This window comes from Urocampus carinirostris, chromosome 6 (genome assembly GCF_059441175.1).
Source record: "Urocampus carinirostris isolate Australia breed hairy pipefish chromosome 6, RoL_Ucar_1.0, whole genome shotgun sequence".
NCBI classification, from domain to species: Eukaryota; Metazoa; Chordata; class Actinopteri; order Syngnathiformes; family Syngnathidae; genus Urocampus; species Urocampus carinirostris.
In genome coordinates, this window is record NC_142354.1 from 16254002 (window position 1) to 16278016 (window position 24015).

At 39.2% G+C, this 24015-nt stretch overlaps 1 protein-coding gene across 2 annotated transcripts in view; it reads left to right on the plus strand.

The window, feature by feature from the left end:
* The first annotated feature begins 2252 nt into the window (after positions 1-2252).
* The window catches only part of mmel1 (membrane metalloendopeptidase like 1), a 44456-nt gene continuing 22693 nt past the window's right edge, over positions 2253-24015 (plus strand). The window contains exons 1-7 of one of the 2 annotated variants that reach the window (XM_088338054.1): positions 2253-2299; positions 12491-12666; positions 15516-15563; positions 19395-19454; positions 19523-19684; positions 21593-21673; positions 23128-23223. In XM_088338054.1, the coding sequence (XP_088194180.1) occupies positions 12510-12666; positions 15516-15563; positions 19395-19454; positions 19523-19684; positions 21593-21673; positions 23128-23223 (604 nt within the window). In that variant the 5' untranslated portion in view covers positions 2253-2299; positions 12491-12509. Of the gene's footprint in view, positions 2300-12159; positions 12252-12490; positions 12667-15515; positions 15564-19394; positions 19455-19522; positions 19685-21592; positions 21674-23127; positions 23224-24015 lie in introns of those variants that run through there. The other variant, XM_088338055.1, reaches the window with a different exon arrangement.

The window sequence follows — 24015 nt, forward strand, 5'->3', positions numbered from 1 at the left end:
GGTGCTGCTGGTCTAGCCTACTGCTAGCGACTAGGCTAACAACTCCTCAAAGTCAAAGCTGCGGACCTTGTTTCTTGCCGAGGCCAGGTTTATTAGCCACGCAACGCGTGGGAAACCACTACATTCAGGATAGTTTTATTTTAATCATGGGATCCATCTTCATTCGAGAAGCACCTGAAGCTAGTGCGCAGATAGCCGGCCGATCTCTAAATTTCTTTCTTACACTGAAAGGACAAGCCCTCCAATTTCATTCAGTTTACAGCTCAAGGATCCTTTAGACGCATGGGTGGTCAGAACACCAATGAGGACGCAACTATGGACAGCTTTCTCCACTGTTCACAGGCCCTGGCCTTTCTTGGGTCGTGGCAAAGTTGGCATTAGTCCATTCCTTGATGTTGTCGGCCCAGTTCTTCTTCTGCCCCCTTGGACTGTGCACTGGAGAATTATCTTAGTCAGTCCTGATGACCATACCACTAAAGTTTTCGTCCACGCACAGTTGACAACAGTTCTTGGTAGGGTCCAAAATGTCAGAACCAAAACAGAGAATAGACCCAAACTTGTAACGTTTCACATGAAGCTTTATTGAGGAATTGGGGAAGTCAGGCGAGGGGGAACAAATGACAGCGATCCGGTGCTCGCTGGGCAGGAGAAGCAGGGGGACGGGACGGGAGATCGGAGCGTGGTCGGAGGACAGAATCAAGTCAGGTAATCGTAGACGATCGGGAAGCCAGGGACGGACAAGCAGGAAACAGGACAGTACTCCTGTATTGGCTAACTTGCACTGGCTCCCAGCACACTTAAGATGTGACTTTAAAGTTCTCCTATTAACATACAAATGTTTGCATGGACTTGCACCTTCTTATCTCTCTGATTTGATTTCCCCCTATGCTCCTGCACGGAGTCTCCGTTTGGAAAATGCCAGTCTACTTGTGACTCAGAGAGCCAAGAAGTCTGTAGGCTTGAGAGCGTTCTCCATCCAGGCCCTGGTGCTATGGAACGCCCTCCCTCCGGAGATAAGATCTGCAACCTCAATGAAAGTTTTTAAATCAAGACTTAAGACACACTTCTATTCCAAAGCTTATGATTGATGCCCACCTCATATTTTGTATTGTCCTATCTTTTTCTGACTGCCTGCCTGGTGGTGATACGAAGAAGGACGAGATGAGTCAGCGGACCAGCGTTTGACCTGAAGCCTGTCAACGCCTGCATTGACAAGCTGGCAGAGATGGGAAGCTGCGTTGTGGCCGTCATAGACTATCTGGACTAGTTTACAGTCTGGGGGCGTCGTTGCTGTCATGCACTTTCCGGACAAATTCTCAACATGTTACCTAGTGTTTACTATGTTTGTGTACTGTAATGCTAAATCTAATTCACCCTGGTCATTCTGAAAGGGGGATTACCACTTGTGAGGTCCCTTCTCAAGGTACCTCTTTTGAGGTTTTGAGTTGTTCCTTGCCCGCATGTTGGTTTAAGATCAGGTAATTGTGTTATTGTAATCCTGTGCAGTCTTTTGAGACATTTCTGTGATAGAAGGCTATATAAATAAATGTGACTTGACTTGACGGAACAGACGGGAGCCAGAGTCAAGAAGTGCTTGCCTTGCATGTGCGGAGGTTCGCTGACGGACTTACAAGGAGTGAATGAGAATGATGTGTTTAAATAGGAGGGGAACCAATCAGGAAACGAGCAACAGCTGGGGCTAAACGAGTGGGCACAGGTGAGGGCAATGGAAAAATCATGACACAAAGTGTCCTCTGATGGTGTTGCGTTTGTCACATGGCAGTAAAAACATTCATTCAACCGCAATGTGTTGTGTGTTATTATTTGTAGATCTATAATTGTTATTTTGTAACAGTCCTGAACTCTCAGTCGGTAATGATGTCATCTCTTTACATTTATTATCCCAAAGGATAGTCACACACATAGCATGTGGTCCCAACTAGTCCCTCTTTTCAGGAACACACCTACTTCTCTCACTCCCCCTTCACTCTCTCTCTCTCTCTCTCTCTCTCTCTCTGTCTCTCTCTCATTTGGCCACCTCCCTTGTCCCCCGAGCGACACACGGGCTCACAAGTGGAGATTCACAAGTGGATCTCCCCCTCCAGCAAACTGCAGCACGGATTCATTTCTCCACGCACCGTCAAGAGTGGATGCTCACTCTGCAGGGAGGTTTTGAGAGATTATCGCACTGCATGATTGTGTGAGAGTGTGTGTGAGAGCTGGAGGGGTGAGTGTGTGTGTGGTGGTGGTGGGTGGGAAGGGGGAGAAGATCACCCATCTCCACCAACCCCGTTTAAAGGTAAGATGCCGTTCTCCGTTGCCGAGGCGACCGCTAATAATACAGGGGATCAATATGGAGAGGTCAAACCGAGGGCTTAGAAAAGTCTACAGGAGGTGCTAATACTTCACGTGCTCATTAATTCGATCGCCTTTATTTATATTAGTGGCGGTTTGTGAGGTTTATAACCCTACTTAACCCTGCAGGTTTATTTTCTCACATGAAAGAGATCAAAACTTTGATATCAGTTTACATGAATAATGTTACTGTGTACTGTACACTTTTTTTCTTCTATGACTCCTTTTTTAAATAATTAATCAGAAGTTTATAAAGTTTATATGAGTGCACTCACACACACGTGATATTTTATAACCCATTGCTGTTTTTTTTTGCGGCTTTTTATTTAGGCACAGTCCAGAAAATAAACATCAACGACTAATTAACAAAAGGAAATAACTAAATATTTTTACAAGAAAAACCGTTTTGATGTGTTTGATATTAGTCTACATTAGGGGTCGGCAAACCTTTTGAGACGCGCTTCAGAAATGTGGTCAGGGGGCCGGTTCAGGAGACCTTTACAATTGTTCTCATTTATGAATCATCGTACATGAAGTTATGTACATGTTATTTTTATTTTTGTATTTGTTTTTAATTATCAAAGTTTTGTTTTGAACTGTTCACAATTAAAGCTAAATATTATATATGGGCCCTGTAATAAGCACTCAATGTGACCATTCGTTTTGTAGTAATTCGGTCGATGTATTTTTGTGGTACTTTTGTGGTATTTCTGTCAAAAGATTTTTGAGTATTTCGATAGTATTCATGTAGTATTATTGTTGTAGATTTTTTAAAGTACAGGGTCTTTCAAAAATAATTTTAATATTATTATCTCATTATATTGTAAATATGTGTATCTACCTGTACTAACTCGTGATCAGATAATTTATTTAAAAATAAAAAAAATAAAAAATGTGGTGCTGACTATTACCCAAGTTATGCTTCAGCGTGTTTAAAGTGCGCTGCGTCTCAGGCTGTGCGCATATTGAACATTTGTGAAATATTTTATATCATTCACATGCTCTTGAATTTCTCATACATGTTTAAAATCATAATTCTGATGATTTTCAATATTAATACATTTTAATTTTGTTAGCCTTAATCATTTACTTTCTGTGATATTTACATTTCAAAAGATAGCAAACCTTTTGGAACACCCTGTATTAGCTAGCTGTTTTAAGCCTGAAATTTGATATTTAGTTTTGTAGTATTTTGTAGCATTAATGCACTGTATTTGTTGTATCTCTGTTGGAGTATTTTTGTTGTATTTATGTAGTATTTTTGTAAGTGCATTGTGCTCATATTTTTGTAGCACTTAGGTGGTGATATTTTTGTTGTTTTACTGTAGTAGTTTTTGTAATATTTCTGGTAGTATTTCTGTAGTATTTTTTTATTTTATTAGTAGTTTTAGTAGTAGTACTTTACTGCATTTAATATTACACACAATATTTTACACACACACAGGAACACACACACACACACACACACACACACACACACACAATATCAAACACACACACGTAATAACGTTCTCTCAGGGGCCGTACTAGTAGATCAGGGATAGAAATAAAAGAATGTGAGAAACAAAAGAGATAAAAAGAGAAATAGTGAGAGAGGGGAAAGAAAGGAAGAGGGGAAAAAATAAATCGAAAGAGAGAAAGAGAGAAGGAGAGAAGAGAGAAGTAGAGAAAGAGAGAAGGGGAGAAAGAACGAAGGGGAAAGCAAGAGAGAGAGAGATGAAGAGAGATAAGGAAAAAAGGAAGAGAGAGCAAAATAAGGTAAAAAAAACACAGCGAGAAAGAGACAAAGAGGAACAAAGAAAAAAAAAGAGAGAGAGAGAGAGAGAGAGAGACAACATGAGAAACAAAAGAGATAAAAAGAGAAATAGTAATAGAGGGGAAAGAAAGAGAGAAGGAGAGAAAGAGAGAAGGAGGGAAAGAAGGAAGGGGAAGCAAAAGAGAGAGAGAGAGAGAGAGAGAGAGAGAGAAAAGGAAAAAAGGAAGATAGAGCAAAATAGCGTTAAAGACACACAGAGAGAAAGAGACAAGGGGGAAGAAAGAAAAAAGAGAGAGAGAGAGAGAGAGAAAGAGAAAGATGAAAAGAAAAATACTGAGAGAAGGGGAAAGGAAGCGAGAAAAAGAAAGAAATCCGAAGAGAAACAGAGATAGAGAAAGGGAGAAAGAGAGAGAGAGAGAGAGAGAGAGAGAGAGAGAGAGAGAGAGAGAGAGAGAGAGAGAGCTCGTGTATGTGGTATCGATCCTGACTGCCCCATCCCCGTAAAATAACGCTTGTGTGAAAACGTTACGCATCTGGGTCCCCCGCCTGTTCTGCTTCTGACAAAACTACTATTAGCAAGCGTTTTTTTAAAAAGTACACAGACGTTCGACTCTTGTGCTCAGTTCAAATTTTGTATTATGTAAAAAAAAAAAAAAAAACTCTACTGCAAAAAAAAACACTCGGTGATTGTGAAGAATGATAAAATGTCAACTTTATGATCGATTGTGAGTGTTTGTGGTAAAATTTTCACAAAAGTGTAATAATAATTTCAGCTAAAAATTATACGGCCTCGGGGGTCACATATTTACTTGACAGTATTATTAATTGTTGAAGATAAAAACACAAAAAAACCCTGGTAAAATGTATGGTTTTAACATTTCTAAATGAGTTTAAATTATACTTGAAAGGACGTTGAAGTTTCCTGAAAAGTCAAGTCAAGTCAAGTCATTTTTATTTGTATAGCCCTAAATCACGAAGAGTCTCAAAGGGCTTCACAGATTGTTACACTATATTACACAAACTATTTTCAACCGACAAGAGGAGTAGGTTATTCGTATGCAATGGAGTAGAAGTGAGTTTTAAGTTAAATTTAAACATTTCCACTGAGGTTGCAGATCGAATCTCAGGGGGAAGAGCATTCCACAGCACCGGTGCCCGGATGGAGAACGCTCTCGAACCAGCAGAAGACTTCTTTGCTCTCGGGATCATCAGAAGACCAGCACTCTCAGATCGTAGGCTTCGGACCGGGACATAGTGGCAGATCAGATCTGAAAGATAAGAGGGAGCAAGTCCATGTATGATTTTGTACAATACTAAGAGAACTTTGAAGTCACATCTTTGGCTAACTGGGAGCCAATGCAGGTTAGCCAAAATCGGTGTTATGTGATCGTACTTTTTTGTCCTGGTTAAGAGCCTCGCTGCGGCATTTTGTACTAGCTGAAGAGACTTGATTCTGGACTTCGGGAGACCGGAGAGTAGTGCATTGCAGTAATCGAGACGGGAGGTAACAAATGCATGAATTATTGTTTCCGCATCAGACTGAGACAGTATTGAACGGATTTTAGCAATGTTGCGAAGATGGAAGAAGGCAGTTCTAGTAATTTGCTTTACATGCATCTCAAAGGATAGATCAGGGTCAAATATGACACCTAAATTTTAAAGATAAAGAGAATAATTTTTAGTATGTGCCTATGTGTTATTTTTGCATATTATTGTGTGTACAACTTGTATAACAATCCACCTTAGATTAAAAATGACTTAATACCTTTTTAAAACGTTGCCGTTATGATGCAATATAATCTAGTATGTACAATATATGTTTGTATGCATTTCATTACAATTGTATGCCCTTATACAGACCTACAATCTGTATAAGGCAGGGGTGTCCAAACTACGGCCCGGTCAGTTTTTATAGGCCCTCAGCAAATTCTGAAAATATAGTAGAATATGGCCCGCACATGGCGCTTGAGCTGAACTCTGTTGGACTTCTCAGTTTTAACACTAGATGGAGCCAGTAACGGAAAAGGTGCTTCTCTCCACCCATGCATTTGGGATCCCCTGAACTGGAAAACATTGGAATTGTGTTTGCTTATTTAATGAACCTTCTTGTCATTCATTTGAACTGTCATTGAAATTCAAAGTGTATTACTGTGTAACTTATTCTAACACAAAATAGATTGATTGTTAAACCCAATCAGTGCAGATAAACGTACATTTTGCTACTAAAAATGGGTTAACAACGAAATTAGAGTAGATGAGCGGCTATCAAACTGAAAAATAAATAAAACATCCATCCATCCATTATCTACACTGCTTATCTTCAGTAAGGTCGCGGGGGTGCTGGAGCCCATCCCAGCTGTCTTCGGGCAGTGGGCAGGGGACACCCTGAACTGGTTGCCAGCCAGAGATAGACAACTTGCTCACTCATTCACACCTAGGGACAATTTGGACCGGCCAATCAACCTGATATGCATGTCTTTGGAATGTGTGAGGAAATCGGAGTGCCCGGGGGAAATCCATGTAAGCATGGGGAGAACATGCAAACTCCACACAGGAAGGTTCGATGTCAGAACCTACTAATATTTGTTTTGATTGAAATTGTGAGTACCTCACTATGCTATGCTTTAAAACGGGTGGGTTTAAAGTTTTGGAGTAAAAAAAAAAAAATTGGCAAGGAACCATGTCATGAACCAGAACAGGTTCAGGACCTACACGCGTGATGTAATAATACAAGCCTTTTATTTTACGGGAAATGGGGAGTCATGCACGTTTGGCAGCAGTCTGACGTGAAATGAAAGGAAGCCAGAGGCCGACGAGATCGATAACAATTGCCCGAGTTGATATCGGACAGATGGGATCGATACCGCGCAGGATGGAACAGACAGGATAGATAATGAAACAGGATATCTACAATAAACAGGACAAACTAGACGGGAACGAGAACTGGAGAGAATAATAGACGGGAATGAAACTGGAAACAATTATTACACAGGACAAAAATAAATCGGAACAATACCGGACAAGGAATGCCAACAGGGAACAGGACCCACGTCTTGCGGGACAGAGGTTCGTTGACGAACTGACAAAAAAAAAACATGAGAGCACTGAGCTTAAAAAGACAGAAAACCAATCTGTCAATGAGCCGCAGCTGGCGCCACACAGGCGGGCCAATTGGGCACCATGGCAACCATGACAAAGAAGTCCTGGGGACCAATCCAATTTTGTCATTTATGTATAGATATACATGCATAGATCTACATGTGATATTACTTTTTAGATTTGTTTTTAAAAAGATGAGTTTTGCCTATGAAAGCAAGTTATCATATTGGGTCCAAAGTTTAAGCTCTCTATTAGTTTTGTAATAATTTTGTAGTATTTCTGTACTATCAGGTTGTAGGATTTATGTAGAATTTATATAGTATTAATGTAGTATTTCTGTAGTTTTACTGTGTATATATTTTTGTAGTAGTATTTTTGTAGTATTACTATTGATGTACAGTATTTATTGATCAGGGTCTGTAACTGGCCCCCGGGCCGGACTTTGGACACGCCTGTCTTATACCATGCAAGACCATCAGAGCAAATCAAAATCCCGCAATTTGAAGCATAAATTTATATTTTGAAGCGTTTTAGGTCAATTACAGACATAGGATATGAAGAGTTTCGCTCCTTTCTTTTGTTTCAAATTCGATTTCAAATGATTTCTCACATCCTGAGCAGCGTGTACAAAATTCACCATCGCAAATGTCCGGCACGACGTTCCTAAAATAATCCTTTTTTTTTCTTTTTCTTCGCGGGACTAATGAGACTCAAGGGAATGACAACGGGCATGACTGAGCTTTAACGATCCTCAGCCAAAACTCACAAACGCACTGTAGTTTATCGATTCGTTTTCACTATTTTGGAAGGCTCATTGACAAAAAACGATGGCTGAAAAACAAACAAATATATGAATGAATGAATGAATGAATGAAACTTTTATTTCGAACATGAAGAAAGCAAAAAAAACCCACAACTGTCATGATTAACGATGCGAAGCACCTGTGCCAGCCTCAGACTCTGATTGGCTCCCTGTCCTTATTTAAACCTACTCCTTTCTGTCACCTGTTGTCAGTCCGTCTGCGAACGTCAGTTTACACTAGGCAAGCCTTTTTTTTTACCCTGACTCCATCCTCTTTTTTGCTCCTGTCTGTCCCCCGGCTTCCACCGGTTTTTGATCTTGACCACTTCTACTCTCTCGTCTCGGCTTTCGACCTTTTTCGTCCCCAACCACATCTACTCTCCTCTCCCAGGTTACGACTCGCTTCCGACCCCGACCACGTTTTTGCTCTCCTGTCCTGGCTACTGACCCGTTTGTCCGTTCCCGACACCGCCATCGCTCGCTACAGAAGTCCCCGTGTTCAGAGCGACCTGCTTCCCGCATATTTACATTGTCTCTGTGGATATACAGTCTCTTTATTATCATCATCGTCAATTCGAGTATCCATTATGATAACATAGTTCTCTTGGGTGCTCATGGTATCTTTGGACCTGCTTCATTAGGGGGTCTGCCCCCAGGCAGCAGGACCACCATTCTTAAATGTCCTGATCTGTGCACTAAAAAACAAGGTATGGGAGCTTTAGCCAGATGCCTCTAGCATCAAGCTCCCACTTGTCTACCCTAACTGTGAGATGTGCAGTATATGTCTGTTTTGTGTTCTTTTTAAGATGTGTATCCATGTGATTGTATCCCCATTTTTTTAGTTTATGTTTGTTTTACACCATCCTCACCAACATAATTATTCACCTCACAGTTTTTTTGTTTATAAATATAGGTCCAGATTGTGATTGATTTGCACAATATGATGGTGACAGTTGTGCAATAACAATGTTCGACAAAAGCAATAACAATAGACATGTAGTTGATAATGATAATGATAACAACAACAATAAACATAATAGTCATGATAGTAGTAGCAATATTAAAAAGCTTAACTATTAGCTTGACCCATCACTAGATAAGGCTTCTGCTCACTTATATTATTTGGATTCCAATAATACTACTAATAATAACAATAATAGTCACATAAATGTTGTAATAACAATCATCATAATAACAGTATATATGTTAAACAGTGAGTGAACCCAAAATAGACAGTACAGCAGAGATGTCAAACTCGGTTTGGCTCCGGGGTCGGATCCAGACTTTGTTTTCAGGTGGGCCGGATCAGTAAAAGAATGTAAAACTCCAATTTTTCCCTTCGGTTTGCATATACACAGGGTCGGCCCGAGCCTTCATGGGGCCCTAAGTCAAGTCAAGTCATGTTTATTTGTGACACCCTTAATCATAAGGAGTCGCTGCACAGACCACAGACTATTATGACACCATCATGAGGGCAAGGAAAAACTCAAAAACCCTAAGCAAAATTAGATTTGGAGCCCTTTATAACTTGATCATTTGCATACCTATAAGAACTCATTCCATGTTCTAATCCAGGGATGGACAACTATCTGGAGTCGGGGGCCGCATCGGGTCCAAAATTTGGCCAAATTTGGGGAATAAATATACATGCAGACATTTACATGATATAGTTCTTTTGAACTAGATTAGTCTCATCAAATTGGTTTATAAACTATCACAATTAAAGCAAAATAATATATAAGGTCCCTATTTTGAGCAATTCATTTTATATTTAGTTTTGAAGCGTTACAGCAGTTGTACTTTTTTTTAAAGTTATCCTGTGGTCGAATTTTTGTTGAAGTTCAGTAGATTTTTTGTAGTATTACTTTAGTTTCATTTTTGTACTATTTCTGAAGTCATTTTCTTGTTTTTTCCATAGTAGTAAATTCTTTTTTAAATTGTATTTTTGTTGTATTACGATAGTAGACTTTTTGTTGTATGACTGTAATATTTTTGTAGTATTACAGTACTTTAATGATTTCGGTGTTTTTGTAGAAATCCTCTATTATTATTTTTTCGTATTTTTGTACAATTTCTGTTGTATTTTGTAGAATTGTAGAATTTGTGATGTACATCTTCTGTGGTATTTCTGGAGTAAAGTGTTACTGTAGTTTTATTTTTGTAGTATTTTTGCCGTATTTACATAGTAGAAATTTCGTAGTATCGCTCTAGTTGTATTTTTGCTGTATTTCTGTTGTAATACTTCTGTAGCAGTATTTCTGTAGTGACATTTTTTTCAGGTAGAGTTGTGTATTATAGTTGAAGTATTTCTGTATTTTTGATGTATTTCCTAAGTAGTATTTTAGTAGTATTTTTATAATGTTCACATAGTATTTTTTGGTCTTATTTCTTCAGTATTTTGTAATATCAATAGTTGTGTTTTTGTAGTAATTCTGGGGTAGTATTTCTGTAATATTTTCTATCATAGTATTTTTGTAGCGTTTCTATACTATTTTTTCTTTTCCAAATGAAAGCAAAATAATATAAGAGGTCCCTGTTTTTAATCACTATATGTGATATTTATTTTTGTAGTGCTTTTTTGTCGATGTTTTTTTCATTTAGACAACGAAAGTGACAATGGGGACAATATTGAATCGCTCGTTGGGGCCCCCTAGTGGTCGCGGGGCCCCAAGCAGCCCCCTAGTTTGCTTATGCCTTGGCGCAGGCTTTGCATATACAGTATTTTTTATAAAATCTTAACTTAAAAGAAATGACCTAGAGACTCTTCTTTTTTTTGACTCATGAAATTGATGATGGGCCGGATTAAATAAACCAACGGGTGGGATCTGGCCCGCGGGCCATATGTTCGACATGCTGATGTACAGTCATTCATCGCTAAATCGTAGTATACCTTTCACAGTCTCGCAGCTTCACTGATTGTTGTTGTGAATTTTCTTCTGTGTAATGATTGGCTAAACCAGGGTGTCAAACTCTTTTTAACTCGGGGTCCACATGGTAGGAAAAAACATTCTAAATTAATGGCGTTTTGCTTTAGCTGGAGGGTCGGGTTGGAGGTCTTTTTGGAGGCTCACAAATGAATGATGATTCAAGGATGTAAGATTTGATTTTTCATTTAAATCTCTTGTATTGTTAATACCTGTGCATTTGTAAAAAATACAAATAAAAAAAGGAAAACACCTATTCAATTCATTTCCACTACAATTTATTTAACCCAGAGAAACTCATGCAGATTGGAAGGTAACAAAATAGCAGACAAACTCTAATTTAAATTTTCTAAAAGTAAGCTTTTTTATGAAAATGTTTTGCATAGGAAAGAGCTAGCTACAGCTTCTTTAAACTGCTGCAAATACACCCAGGTAATTTTCTAAATTTGGTACTTTTCGTATTGCCTTAAACAGCGCACCAATGATTTTTAAGTATCATGTTCTCTGGTTGATCAATGGTAGTCCGCAAATCCAGCTTCAATGGGTGCTTTGCGAGTGGTGCCTGGCTTTGGCGACATCCAGTGGACATATTGAAAACTGCAAGTGGTTTTTGTCAGGACCAGAATGGAAACGGAACCCAATCCCGTAACGTTTATCACAAGTTTTATTGAAAGAGAGAGGAAGGGCTGCGCCCACAATCCGTTGTTTGCTGGACGCGGGAAGCCAGTCGCTCTCTGACTTGGACTGTGATCCGAACACGGAAGTGGATCTTCTGTAGTGAGCAATGGCGGTGTCAGGGACGGAAAAACTGGTCGGTAGCCAGGACTGGGAAAGCAAAGCGTGGTCGGGTCGGAAACGAGTCGACGTAATTCAGATAAAAAATTGGTCGTAAGCCGGGACGGGAGAGCAGACGTGGTCAGGATCAAAATAGGTCGTAGCCAGAGACAAACGAGAGCAAAAACGGGACAGGCAGGAGTCAGGGTCGAAAAAAGGCTTGCCTTGTATAAATAGAGGTTTGCAGACGGATTGACAACAGGGGATTGGCAGTACTGGGTTTATAAGGACAGGGAGCCAATCAGAGCCTGCAGCCATTGGCACCAAATGAGTGGAGCGGGCACAGGTGATTCACATCGGTAATCATGACAGTTTTTCTCTTGTGCTCTGTCTCAGGGGCCACACAAAAAGATGTGGTGTTCCACATTTGAGTTGCGGGCCATGGATATGACACATATGCAGTTCAGTATCGCTGCTTCACTGATTTTTTGGGGCATTTGGTTCTGCAATCTGATTGGCTAAACAGTCTCTAAGAGAGTAGGTAAAAAAGTCGATATTTACAGGTTGAGTATACATTACTTTTATTTGTTAAACAAATGCTCAAGCTTGTAAAAAATGTTTGTTCTTTGGGTTTTGTGTGTAATAGAGTATTTAATTGTACACTAAATGTAAAAAAATAATGTTTTCTACTTTCGATTTTGCCTATCACAGGTTCTTTTTGGAACTTAACCCCTGCGATGCATGAGGGTTCACCGTATTGCTCTTTGTTTTCCTCCTCAGAGAGGCGACAGTCAAAAGAATGGGCAAATCGGAAAGCCAAATGGACATCATGGAGAAATCCAGTAAAGCTGGCAAACGTGGATGGACTGCGGCAGAAATCGGTTTGTCTGTGCTCCTTCTGCTCGTAAGCTGCGCTTTGGCCGGACTTGTGGTCCTTTACACATCAGCTTTAAAAGGTATACACACTAGTGACAATTTCATTTGCATTTGTTATTATAGGGACGGTGTGCGTTATGTAGCCCCTCCTATTGTTAAAAATCATCATTACCTGACCTGCAAAAAAGCACATGATAGGAGTGAGTGGCTGCGCTCTCACTTGGTCTCGCCGGGTCCTTGTAACTGACCCTTAAGGTTCACATCCAATCCCATTTCAAAATAAATATTTAAAAATGCGTATCTCTCTCAGGTTTTACATGTTGTATTGTTGTTAGAGAGCAAGGACAAGGAACAGGGTTAAATCCTCAGAAACTGTCAAATAGATATCTAATTGTGTCAAGAACCAGAACAGGATCAGGACCCAAATGTGTGGCGTTCTCACACAAGCCTTTTATTTTACGGGAAATGGGGAGTCATGCATGTAGGCAGCAGTCTGGCGTGCAAAGACAGGAAGCAAGAGACCGACGACATTGATTCCAATTGCGCGAGTTGATATCGGACACATCGGTTCGATACCAGACAGGACAGGACAGACAGGATAGATAATGAATCGGGATATCGAAAATAAACAGGAGAAACTATATTGGAATGAAAACTGGAGAAAATAATAAACAAGACAAAAGTAGACGGAAACAAAACTGGGCACCGAAATCCAACAGGACAAAATAAACGGGAACAGTAACGGACAGGAAATACCAAAAGGAACAGGACCGAGCCGAAACCCACGTTTTGCGGGGCAGAAGTTCGTTGACGGACTGACAAAGGAAAAATGAGGGCACTGAGCTTAAAAAGACGGAAAGCCAATCTGTCAATGAGCCGCAGCTGGCGCCACATGGGCGGGGCCAATTGGGCGCCATGGCAACCGTGACAAATTTGAAAAATGTGATCATTTCTAAATTGAATACAAATAGATTGTTATAAAAACCTCAGCATTAAGATACGATCATTTGTTTAAAGAAAACTAAACACATTTATTCATAAACAATGCAAAATAATATTTTCATGTTTAGTTTTGGATGCTTAAACTGGTTTAACAGTTCAATGAGTTTTGCACCTGAACTAACTCACCACGCCATATGAATTAAAAAAAAGAAAAAAATGCAATTGTTGCCTTAATTGTCTTAATGGTTTAAAATTAATTTAAAAAGAAATACAAAAAGCTTTAGCAGTGCATGGGTAAAAAGATGAGAGAAAGTTGCGGGAATATCCTTTACTGTCCTCTAGCGGCCAGAGGAAGTATTTGGTTTGTATTTAATTTGAAAATCATAACTTTTGATAGAACTGACCTAGGCTTCTTAACATACCGTACTTGGAAATTAACGGCGGGCCAGAATAAATCATCCAACGGGCCGAGTGGGGCTACAGGGCATATGTTTGGCATTCCTGCACTATACCATACAGCGATATCCAGTGGTCAAATAATATACTCTATCCCTTTAAGAGTAACACATAGGTACTTTTTTTTCTTCTTTTTTGAACGGAGACTCTCTTAAATTGATTTTTAATTTAATCTGAATTGGTTATGGCCCTGCATTCAAAAAAAATAAGTAATTTAAAACATGTGACAAAAAAGTAGTAGTGGCCAAAATCGACACGAGACATACATTTTTTTAATCAGTTTAAGGGTTCATACAGGTGCTTGAAATTCTTGTAAATGCTTGACTTTTGAGGTTGTATTTTCAAGGTTTGAAAAGTGCTTGAATTTTAGGTATTCTTGACATGTTTCCTAGGTGTTGTGCTAGGGTTAGGAGCTAGGGGTTGAGTCTCAAATCAGGGTTGTAAACATATTTTATGGTTCCAAAATAGGATTGGAGCTAGGGCTAGAAACTAAGGTTTAGGCTTCTTATTAGGGTATTAAACTAAATTTTGGGTTCTCAAATAGGTTTGGGGCTAGGGTTCATATCTAGAGTTAGATGTTGGTTTAGGGTTAGGAACTAAGGTTTGAGCTCCATGTTAGGGTTCTGAATTGGATGAAGGTTTCCAGAATAGGTTCAGAGCTAGGATACAGTTTGAAACAGGGTTATAGCTAGGACCTGGGGTTTGGGCTTCATGTTAGGGTTCTTAACTTAATGTAGGGTTCCAGGAAAGGTTCAGAGCTAGGATACAGTTTGAAACAGGTTAGAGCTAGGACCTGGGGTTTGAGCTCCATGTTAGGGTTCTGAACTTAATGTAGAGTTCCAGAATAGGTTCAGAGCTAGGGATACGGTTTGAAACAGGGTTAGGGCTAGGAACTGCGGTTTAAGCTCTATGTTAGGTTTTCTAAACTGAATGTAGGGTTCCAGAATAGTTTCAGAGCATGGGATACATTTTCAAACAGGGTCAGTGCTAGGACCTAGGGTTTGAGCTCAGTGTTAGCGTTCTAAATTGAATGTAGGGTTCCAGAATAGGTCCAGAGCTAGGGGTAGTTTGAAACAGGGTTAGAGCTAGGACCTGGGGTTTAAGCTTCATGTTAGGGACCTAAACTGAATGTATGGTTTCAAAATAGGTTTATAGGTAGGGTTACAATTTGAAACAGGGTTGGGACTAAGATTACAGCTAGGGTTAGATGTAGAGCTAGGGTTTGGACTGCAAGTTAAGGTTATAAAATGGATTTTAGAGTTCCAAAATAAGGTTGGGGTTTGAAATTAAGGTTTGGGCTCTTGTTCTTTTGAAAAGCCCTGGATTTCTTTTTTTAACGGTACTGGAAAAAACGGAAATCGGCGAAAAGGGTGAACGAAAACGGTTGATGGTGCAAAAATCTTAGGGTGTAAAAATCGTAAGAATTATTGTTAATACTGTACAATGCCAATGATGTGGTGTAAGCTATGAGAACATTAAAGAGTTACGCTTTTGACCTTCTCCATATTTTCTGATGTCTACCCCATTCCAGAACAATCTCATCGTTCCAGCGTGTCACGAAGCTCAGCAGACACGGGAGGTGAGTTGCCGCAGCCGACACGGTACAGTCAGTTCCTCTCACTTAATACGCCGAAGCAGGGATCTCCAAACTTTTTGAGTGGAGGGCCGCTTTGGTATGAAAACACTTGTACAGGGGCCGGGTCGAAAAGAGAAAAGTGGCTGATTGACGTATATAATTTTTGTAAATGCCGACGAGAGTCTTAAATGGAATAACTCGGCAATTAAGATAAAATAAGCCCATCCATTTTTTTCTTGTTTGTATTTACCCGTACAAGTCTATTATTTATTGGCAATTTGTTTATAATGGGACCATTCGATCCAATTGTGTTCGAAATATACAAATAAATACATTTACTTACATATAAAAACTTTAAAGTTAACTCAAAATTAAAAGTAATAGCAAAGAAATACCTCCGTTTTTAAGCACTAAATTTTAACATTTGCATTGTAAAACTCAATGCAATAAGGCTTCTTCAGAAGTATTTTATTGCACAAAATGAACTTAGAAATGCAAAAAAAAATGATTAAAAAAAGCAAGTACAAACAATGTATCCAGGAATTTGAATGTTGTATGAGCAGGATGAAAAATATTATTTATGAGTTCACGCGCAGGATAAGAGAGAAAAATTTTTTTTATTATTAGTACAGATGCTCCCCTGCTTACAACAATTCGACTTACGTAGAACGGTAAATACTATCATTTTTTCTGGATGTGGAAAAAAATCCGGAAATTGCTCTAAATTAGATTTTGTATTGTGTGCACCTTTTTCCGAGTGGAGGACATTACTGTAGTGCTTCTTTCCGCCACTACTGGCATGTGGCGCTGTTAAGGGTTACCCAGCATCCACCCCGAAGTGGAAATTTGCTTCTTCTTCCTAGTTCGTGTGTAAAAATTCTATATTATATCTCCAGCGTGCTTAGAACTTTGACATTTTTATTGTTTGATATCTCGTGCATCCATTCAATATGATTGGTGTAAAGTGTAAAGAAGAGGTGAGCCGTTTTATTTGAAATGAAAGTGGAATAAGAAAGCTTGATGCGGTTGAGAAAATTGTCTGGCCGATTTTTCTTTCGGCCATTATTTACCACAAAAGAGGACCTCTTGGAGCGCATCTTCCAAAAGTAAGTTAAACTCAACTTTATCTTTATAGAGCATATTATTTTATGAAATGTTTATTTTTTAGTAAAAAACAATACAGGTTAAGTATACAAGCCTTAATCATACTTATATAAACCTTAAACATACAAAATATAGCACTTAAGCAACTTACAAAACATATTCAACTTAAAAACGGTTGTTTGTAAGTTGGGCAGCATCTGTACTTTTTTAACATATATGTTAGCATCCTACCGTTACCATTTTAGTTTGGTAGGCAGGGTTAAAACGCCGAGTAAATTGTTGAATTAATGATTTAAAAGTATTTTTCAGTTTGTTTTTTTTGTTTTTGTTTATGAAAATGTTTACCTATATGTAGGAACTTTGCCATTTGATCTGATATATATCATGGAGGAAAGCTAATGCTTCTATAAACTATGCAAAGACCCCCAGATAAATTTTTTTTCATTGTGCATTGTTTAATCCAGGTGAGTGCAATCGAATACCTTAAACAGCGTGTGCGTCCGTGACTTCTATTTTAAGTAAAATAACAACGGGATGTTTCCTTAAATGTTCTCTGATTAATGCAAGGTATTCATCAAATACAGCTTTGGGAATAGTGCTCAGCTTTGGCGACATATTAAATACTGCAGGTCACTAATTTTCGTGATACGGGCTTATTTTACTTTTGTGCTTCTCTCAGCTTCGTCTCACAGGCTAGTTTAAATCCATTGGGAGGTGTCATCTGGCCCGCAGGCCGTACTTTGCCGACCTCTCCTCTTAATACATTGAAGTCTCACTGCTGCAGAGACAGCAAGAGCAGCACAAAAGTCAGTGCTGACACATCAGCATCCATCATGCCGCCCATTCATCCTAAATGCTTTGCACAAACAATCCGGAGTTCCTTCGTGCTAAATTTGTTCAGTCATGGGCATTGATGTGTGGTGAGGTTTGTGTCTGGTGAGGCACAGTCAGATTTTTGATCATTTGATAGGCAGAGCAATAAAGTTATATATGCACTATACTGTAGCATTGAAAAATGTTTTGCTCCTTTTGAATAATTGCATGGATAGATAGGTAATCCTCTGTCGTGAAAAAAAAGCTCAAAACAACTTGCTATTAGCTTGCTAATCACAGTTCCCTTAACCGCATTGGTCATCGAGGCACCAATGAGGACGCAACTCTGGACACCTTTGACCACTGTTGACAGTCCCTGACCTATTCTTGGGTTGTGGCAAAGTTTGCACCAGTCCATTCCTTAATGTTGAGGGCCCAGTTTAGTGAGCCGAGACGCTTCTCTAAAAAAGACTGAAAGTTGCAAACCAACATTGACGTCATCCGAAGGTAAGAACAGTCACGGAGCTACTTTGTCCAACCGTGCAGGCGATAATTAAGGTAAAACACATTTGACTCTTTATAGTCTTAGTGACAAAAAATACAATATTAATAAGTTTCAGCCTCTCTCTCGCAATAACATGAGCACATATGCACGTTCGTTTTAATTTACTCAATCTTGTACTGACATTGACTTCAAAATACCACGCCTAAACTACAGAGAAAAAGTGCATTTCTTTTGCTTGCATGCACTGCAACTCTAATTTCATAATTTCTAGTCCAGATTCTTATGCGCAGCAATCAAAAGCTGTTTTTCTACGAGACACTTTTTTCTGCTATGATTGGCCAATATGCATTTTTGGGGAATTCTGTGTTATTGGCTTGAAGTTTGTTGAGCATTAAAGATGATATTGATTTGTATCGTATCTTCTTTTGTAGATTTATTGATATTTTAATTATAGTTACTGTGTTTTTCGGTGTTAATTTGTTTGTATAAAAATGGGTTTTTTTTCGGTTCTTTCGACTTTTTTTCCTTTTTTTATTGTATTTTCTTTTGTTTCGTTTGTTCCCGTTTTTGCCTGTTTTTTCTTCATGTTCCCTCTTTTCAAATCATTCTGTGCATAATGTTACATAATAATTGGCAGTGTACAGATTCAAGCAACAAAAACAACCTCAAGAGCCGTTTGGGAGCCGAAGGAGTCGGCTCTTTATAGTGAACCGAGCTGAAAAAGCTGGTTCTCTAAAATTGGTCGGAATTCCCATCTCTACAACTAAACGCTGTGTTTTGTATCCGTTTAGAAAATTTCAAATTCTTTGACATACAATAACTTCTCATGAAAGTAACGGAAATATTAACTTTTTCTGGTAACTAGTTACTTTTAGAGTAATTCAGATACTAAATCAGTTACTTTTTAGAAGGAATAGTGAGTAACTATAACCAATTACTATTTTAAAGAAATGTGCCAAACACTGCTTGTTTTGGTGGTCTTTTGTGAAACTCTTCTAAATTTGCACTTTCATACCTTTTTATAATACATCTAATAGCATTTTAGAGTACAGTTTGGTTCTTCAAAGTCAAGTCTGACTACCATCACTCGGTTTAATGGGTTCTATCTGTAAAAAAAGAATAAATAATTCAGTTATCAGCTGCTAAAATGTGTATACATTTTTGGGACACCTTATACAAATATCCCTCCAAGAATCATTGTCAGTTTTAACAATAGCACCCTATGATGATGTTAATATGAATAAAGTCGACCACAATAAACACTTCTAACACTATTTGGCAAAAAACGAAAGGTTTTTTTTTTTTTTTAGCGACGCTGGGTCGTGCGGGGTTAAAGACAGCTCCAAGGAAAAAAGACAATTTATATGGTGTTTGATATTCCAGGCAAATACTAAAGTGCTTTTCTCACTCAGGTCAACTGTCCCGCTCCAACCTCGACAGCGTGTGCACTACTGCTGATTGTGTCACGGCAGGTGAGGCGTTCATTATTTTCAAAAATGTGGGAAACAGGAGATTCATCCCTTCATCTTTTCGCCAAAAGCGTCACGCCTCTTGCAGAACATGGACGCGTCGGTGAAGCCCTGCGATAATTTCTACCAGTACGCCTGCGGGGGCTGGCTGGAGCGCCACGTCATCCCTGAGACGAGCTCGCGTCACAGCGTCTTTGACATCCTCAGGGACAAGTTGGAGATTGTGCTCAAAGGTCAGCACGTGGCCCTTTCAATGCTTAGAGCAACTCAAGTTTCTGCAAAGAGATGTAAATATAAAAGGTGCAATGCAGGGGTCGGGAACCGACGGCTCGTGAGCAGAACAGTATGTCACAAAAGTGAGTTCACCCCTTAAATTTCTGCAGAGGTTTCATTGTAATGTTTAATAGAACATCACTGAATAAACAGCGCTTCGACACAATGAAAAGAAGTCTGTTGACAAAGGCCATGGCTTACTGGAAAGATATCCTCTGGTCTGATGAGACAAAGATTAATTTATTTGGCTCAGAGGGTGTGAAGCATGTGTGGCGGAAACTGGGTGAGGATACAAAGATGTTTGTGTTGGGCCTAAACTCAAGCATGGTGTTGGGAACGTCATGGTTTGGGGCAGCATGAGTGCAACCCGAGTTGGGGAGTTGCATTTCATTGAGGAAAAACACGAACGTAAAAATTTACTGTGAAACATTGGAGCAGAGATTGATCCCCTCCTTCCAGAAACGGTGTCGCAGGGCAATATTCCAGCCAGACTATGACCCCAAATACAACTCTAAGATGATCAAGGCTTTCCTGAAAAGGGCTAAGGGTAAAGGAGATGAACTGGCCAAGCATGTCTCCAGATCCAAACACAATAGAAAGGTGGAGAAGCACCAGATCTCAAATATCCCCCAGCTCTGCCATGGAGGAGTGGAACAACATTCCAGTGGCAATTTGTGAGACTCCGGTGAAATCACTGCCCAGGAGGATTAAGGTAGTTCTCCAAAATCATTAAAGCCACACAACATATTGAACTTCAGAAACTTTTACTTTTGGGTGCACTCACTTTTGTTTACTAGGGGGTCTAGCTAATAATGGTTATTTTGAGTTTTAAAGGGGAAAAATAAATTGACACTGCCATATAAGCTTTACACAGACTACTTTCATTGTGTCAAAGTGATGTTTCTTCAGTGTTGTTCAATTAAACATTATGATGAAGTCTGCAGAAATGTGAGGGGTGTACTCACTTTTGTGACATACTGTATATGGTTCTTTTCATGAAAACATATGGCTCGGTGATAGAATGCTACTTGTAAAAATTCCTCCGTACGGTTCCATTTCTGGGAAGCTCTATGTCGGGTTTTGTTCGTGCATAGCCGAAGCTACTCTATTAATACTCACTGTTCGGTCTGGTCTATAAAGCGTACAGATTTACCTACAATTTACTGACTTTTACACCAACAGACCCTGTTTTGGTTGTACATCGCCAAATAATGCAAATTTATGAAATAATGTATGTTCACCGTTGAGACACTTTCTGATAAAAACCCACGCAACAAGCTGTAATTAGCCACAAACGCTAGCCAAGCACACAGAACAATTTGATTAGGTGAGTGGTGGGCGGAGCTATGCAACACTTTCCCCTCTCTCTCCTATGTGCCCACAGCGTTGAAGGGAAATACATCCATAAATTTTGTTTGTAGATTTTGTGACATACTTACAAATGAACTCTGCTTGCACCTTCTTTTGAAACCATTATTTATGAGGAAAAAAATAAGGCCTGTGGGAGTGAAACAGGTTTAAAGTGGTATATTTTTTGATATGGGACAAAGGCTCTGGCATTTTAGTTTTCCATAAATTGTGACACTCTTTAACAGTGTTAAATAATCCTAAATTACTTTAAGTGAAATTCGAAAAACAAATAAATATTAATAATAACCAGCCAGACTCTGCTTGAAAGAAACTGGTTTATAAAAATGACCCTTAGAAATGTTGTAAACCACACCTCTATTCAACATAACAATGTCAAAACTGAGTTAATTTCTTACCTGATATATATATATATATATATATATATATATATATATATATATATATATATATATATATATATATATATATATGATACGTGTGCCGTTTCCTCGTTTCAGGTGCTTTAGAGACGGAAAGCGAAGGAGACCGAAACGCCATCAAAAAAGCCAAAACCCTCTACAGCTCCTGTATGAACGAGAGTAAGCTCATCAGTCATTGTAAAGTGATTTTTCCAAACCTTGAAACATATCATATTTGGATTGGTAAGATCCCAACCATGACAGAATATTGAAAGAGATCTATCTAGAGCAGGGGTCTCCGATGTGGTGCTTGCAGGCACCAGAGTGCCCCCTAAGGACACATGAAGTGCCCGCGGACCTGTTCCGAAAATAGGAAGTGTTGGGCTTATTACTTTAAAAAAGTAATTAGTGATAGTCACTCACTACTTCTCCCAAAAAGGAACTGAGTTAGTGACTGAATTACTCTATAGTAAATGTAACTAGTTACCAGGGAAAGTAGCCATTTCCATTGCTTTTAAAATAAGTTGTTAGTCAAAGAATTTGAAAAAATTCCAAGCAATATTTGAGTAAGTGAAGAGAGAAGAAAACTTTGTTATAAAACTTATATCATATCATATTATGTCATATTTATTGCACCTCACCAGCAACAGATCTATCCTACATTTAAAGTGCAACAAATATAAACACTAAAAGGTTAGTGTAATAAAATTACATCTAACTCTCACAAGCTGAGACAACTGGTCAAGTAGACATAGCCTACTGTACTTAAAGTATTTTGTTCTCTCTATCCCTTTATGCGGTGTGTGTGTGTGTTTGTGTGTGTCGCGTGTGTTAGCTAACAAGACTTCTTTCAGTGAGGAGAGTGCAGCAGTTTTAGGACAATTAACGACGCAGGATCCACTGAGAAATTATCCCACACTAGTTTCCCAAATAACATATTAAGTATTAGGAGTGTTAAGTATGTTAAGTATTGTGATATTACGAATATTAAGGGAGGATGTTCTCCATTGTGAGACTTCATCACAATATTCCTCAGATCTCATTAATTCTGATCAACCAACCAATCATATATCAGGTCACATCTTGATCAGGAGGTACAACCGGTTGCAGTAATGGGTGAGGGAAACATAAAAGAGATCAAAAACCGAACACTCGGATAGCCTCAAGCCGGAAAAATTATGTCTTTTCCAGGTAGCAATCATCGAGTCCCATGGATTCGCTAGCACAGATTAGCAGCACGATACCGCGGCCTGCTGTTCAATAGCACGGCGGGCGTTTTAGTCGTTCCTGTTTCACAAGGCGATTTCTGGCAGCATGGGTTAGCGTTTTATGCTGAATTCCCACCTAAGGGAAATACGTAAGAAGTACACAGACTGGAAAAATAAAAAGAGAGAGAAGTTTAATAAGGATTTCTTGGTTTCCTAGCATGTGTCCAGAAAGGTGTTGTACATCCAACAAGATTGCCCTTAGTGAGTCTCATAGCAACTGATTCCACACCTTTGCGTGTTGTAGCATTTTTTGTTAATCGAGGCTGCTTTGATACATGTCAGAAACAAAAGTAATCTGATCAGGTTTAGTTGTCCCTTTAAGAAAGTTATTTACCCCCTCATGTTGTGACCACCTGGCTTTTTCAGGCCTCATCGAACAGCGCGACTCTCAGCCTCTTTTGAGGCTTATCGACGTGATTGGTGACTGGCCTGTGGCCTCAGATGACTGGAACGCCACCTCAGGTAAAATAAATAAATGCATAAAAAATAGGTTTAAAAAAACAGACAGCATCACGGCTGAGTGGTTAGCACGTCAGCCCCACGGTGCGGAGGTCCAGGGTTCTATTTCATCTACCAGCCTCCCTGTGTGGAGTTTGCATGTTCTCCCCGTTCCTGCGCCAGTTTCCTCCTGGCACTCTGGTTGCCTCCCACGTTTCAAAACATTCATGGAGGGTTGATTGATGGGTCTAAATGTTCTGAAGATAGTTCGGAAAGGGCTCTACCACTCCTGTGACCCTGGTGAGGATTAGCGGTACAGAAAATTGATGGAAATTTAAATAGAACCTTTAGAACTCCCTCAGCCTCAAAATACTCCAACAATATACTGTATGTGGTTCTGCTGGCAGATAATTTTGCAAATCAAACACGCATTAAAAAATCACTGTGTAATAATTGACCACTAGATGTCACTGTATTGCGTAGTGCAATCTAAAACGAGTGCTACAAAGCTTAAGGAAGAATACAAACCACGGAGGCTCAAAGTGATCAAACCGGAACATTTTTTCTTCTAATTTTTTTGCCCAGCTTTTACAAGGATTTTGGTTTTGGGGGTGTGTACTTAGCAGCAAGATGTCTGACAATCTTGTCAGCTCCCTCTAGATGAACCTCATATCATGTAAAACAAGTATATCTCGACCAGGGTTGGGTAGGGTTTCTTTAACTTGATTACTTTCAATTACTTTTGGATTACTCCAATACCAAATATGCTAATAAAAGACAAAAGAAACTAAACATGAATAAGTGACTCAATTTTGT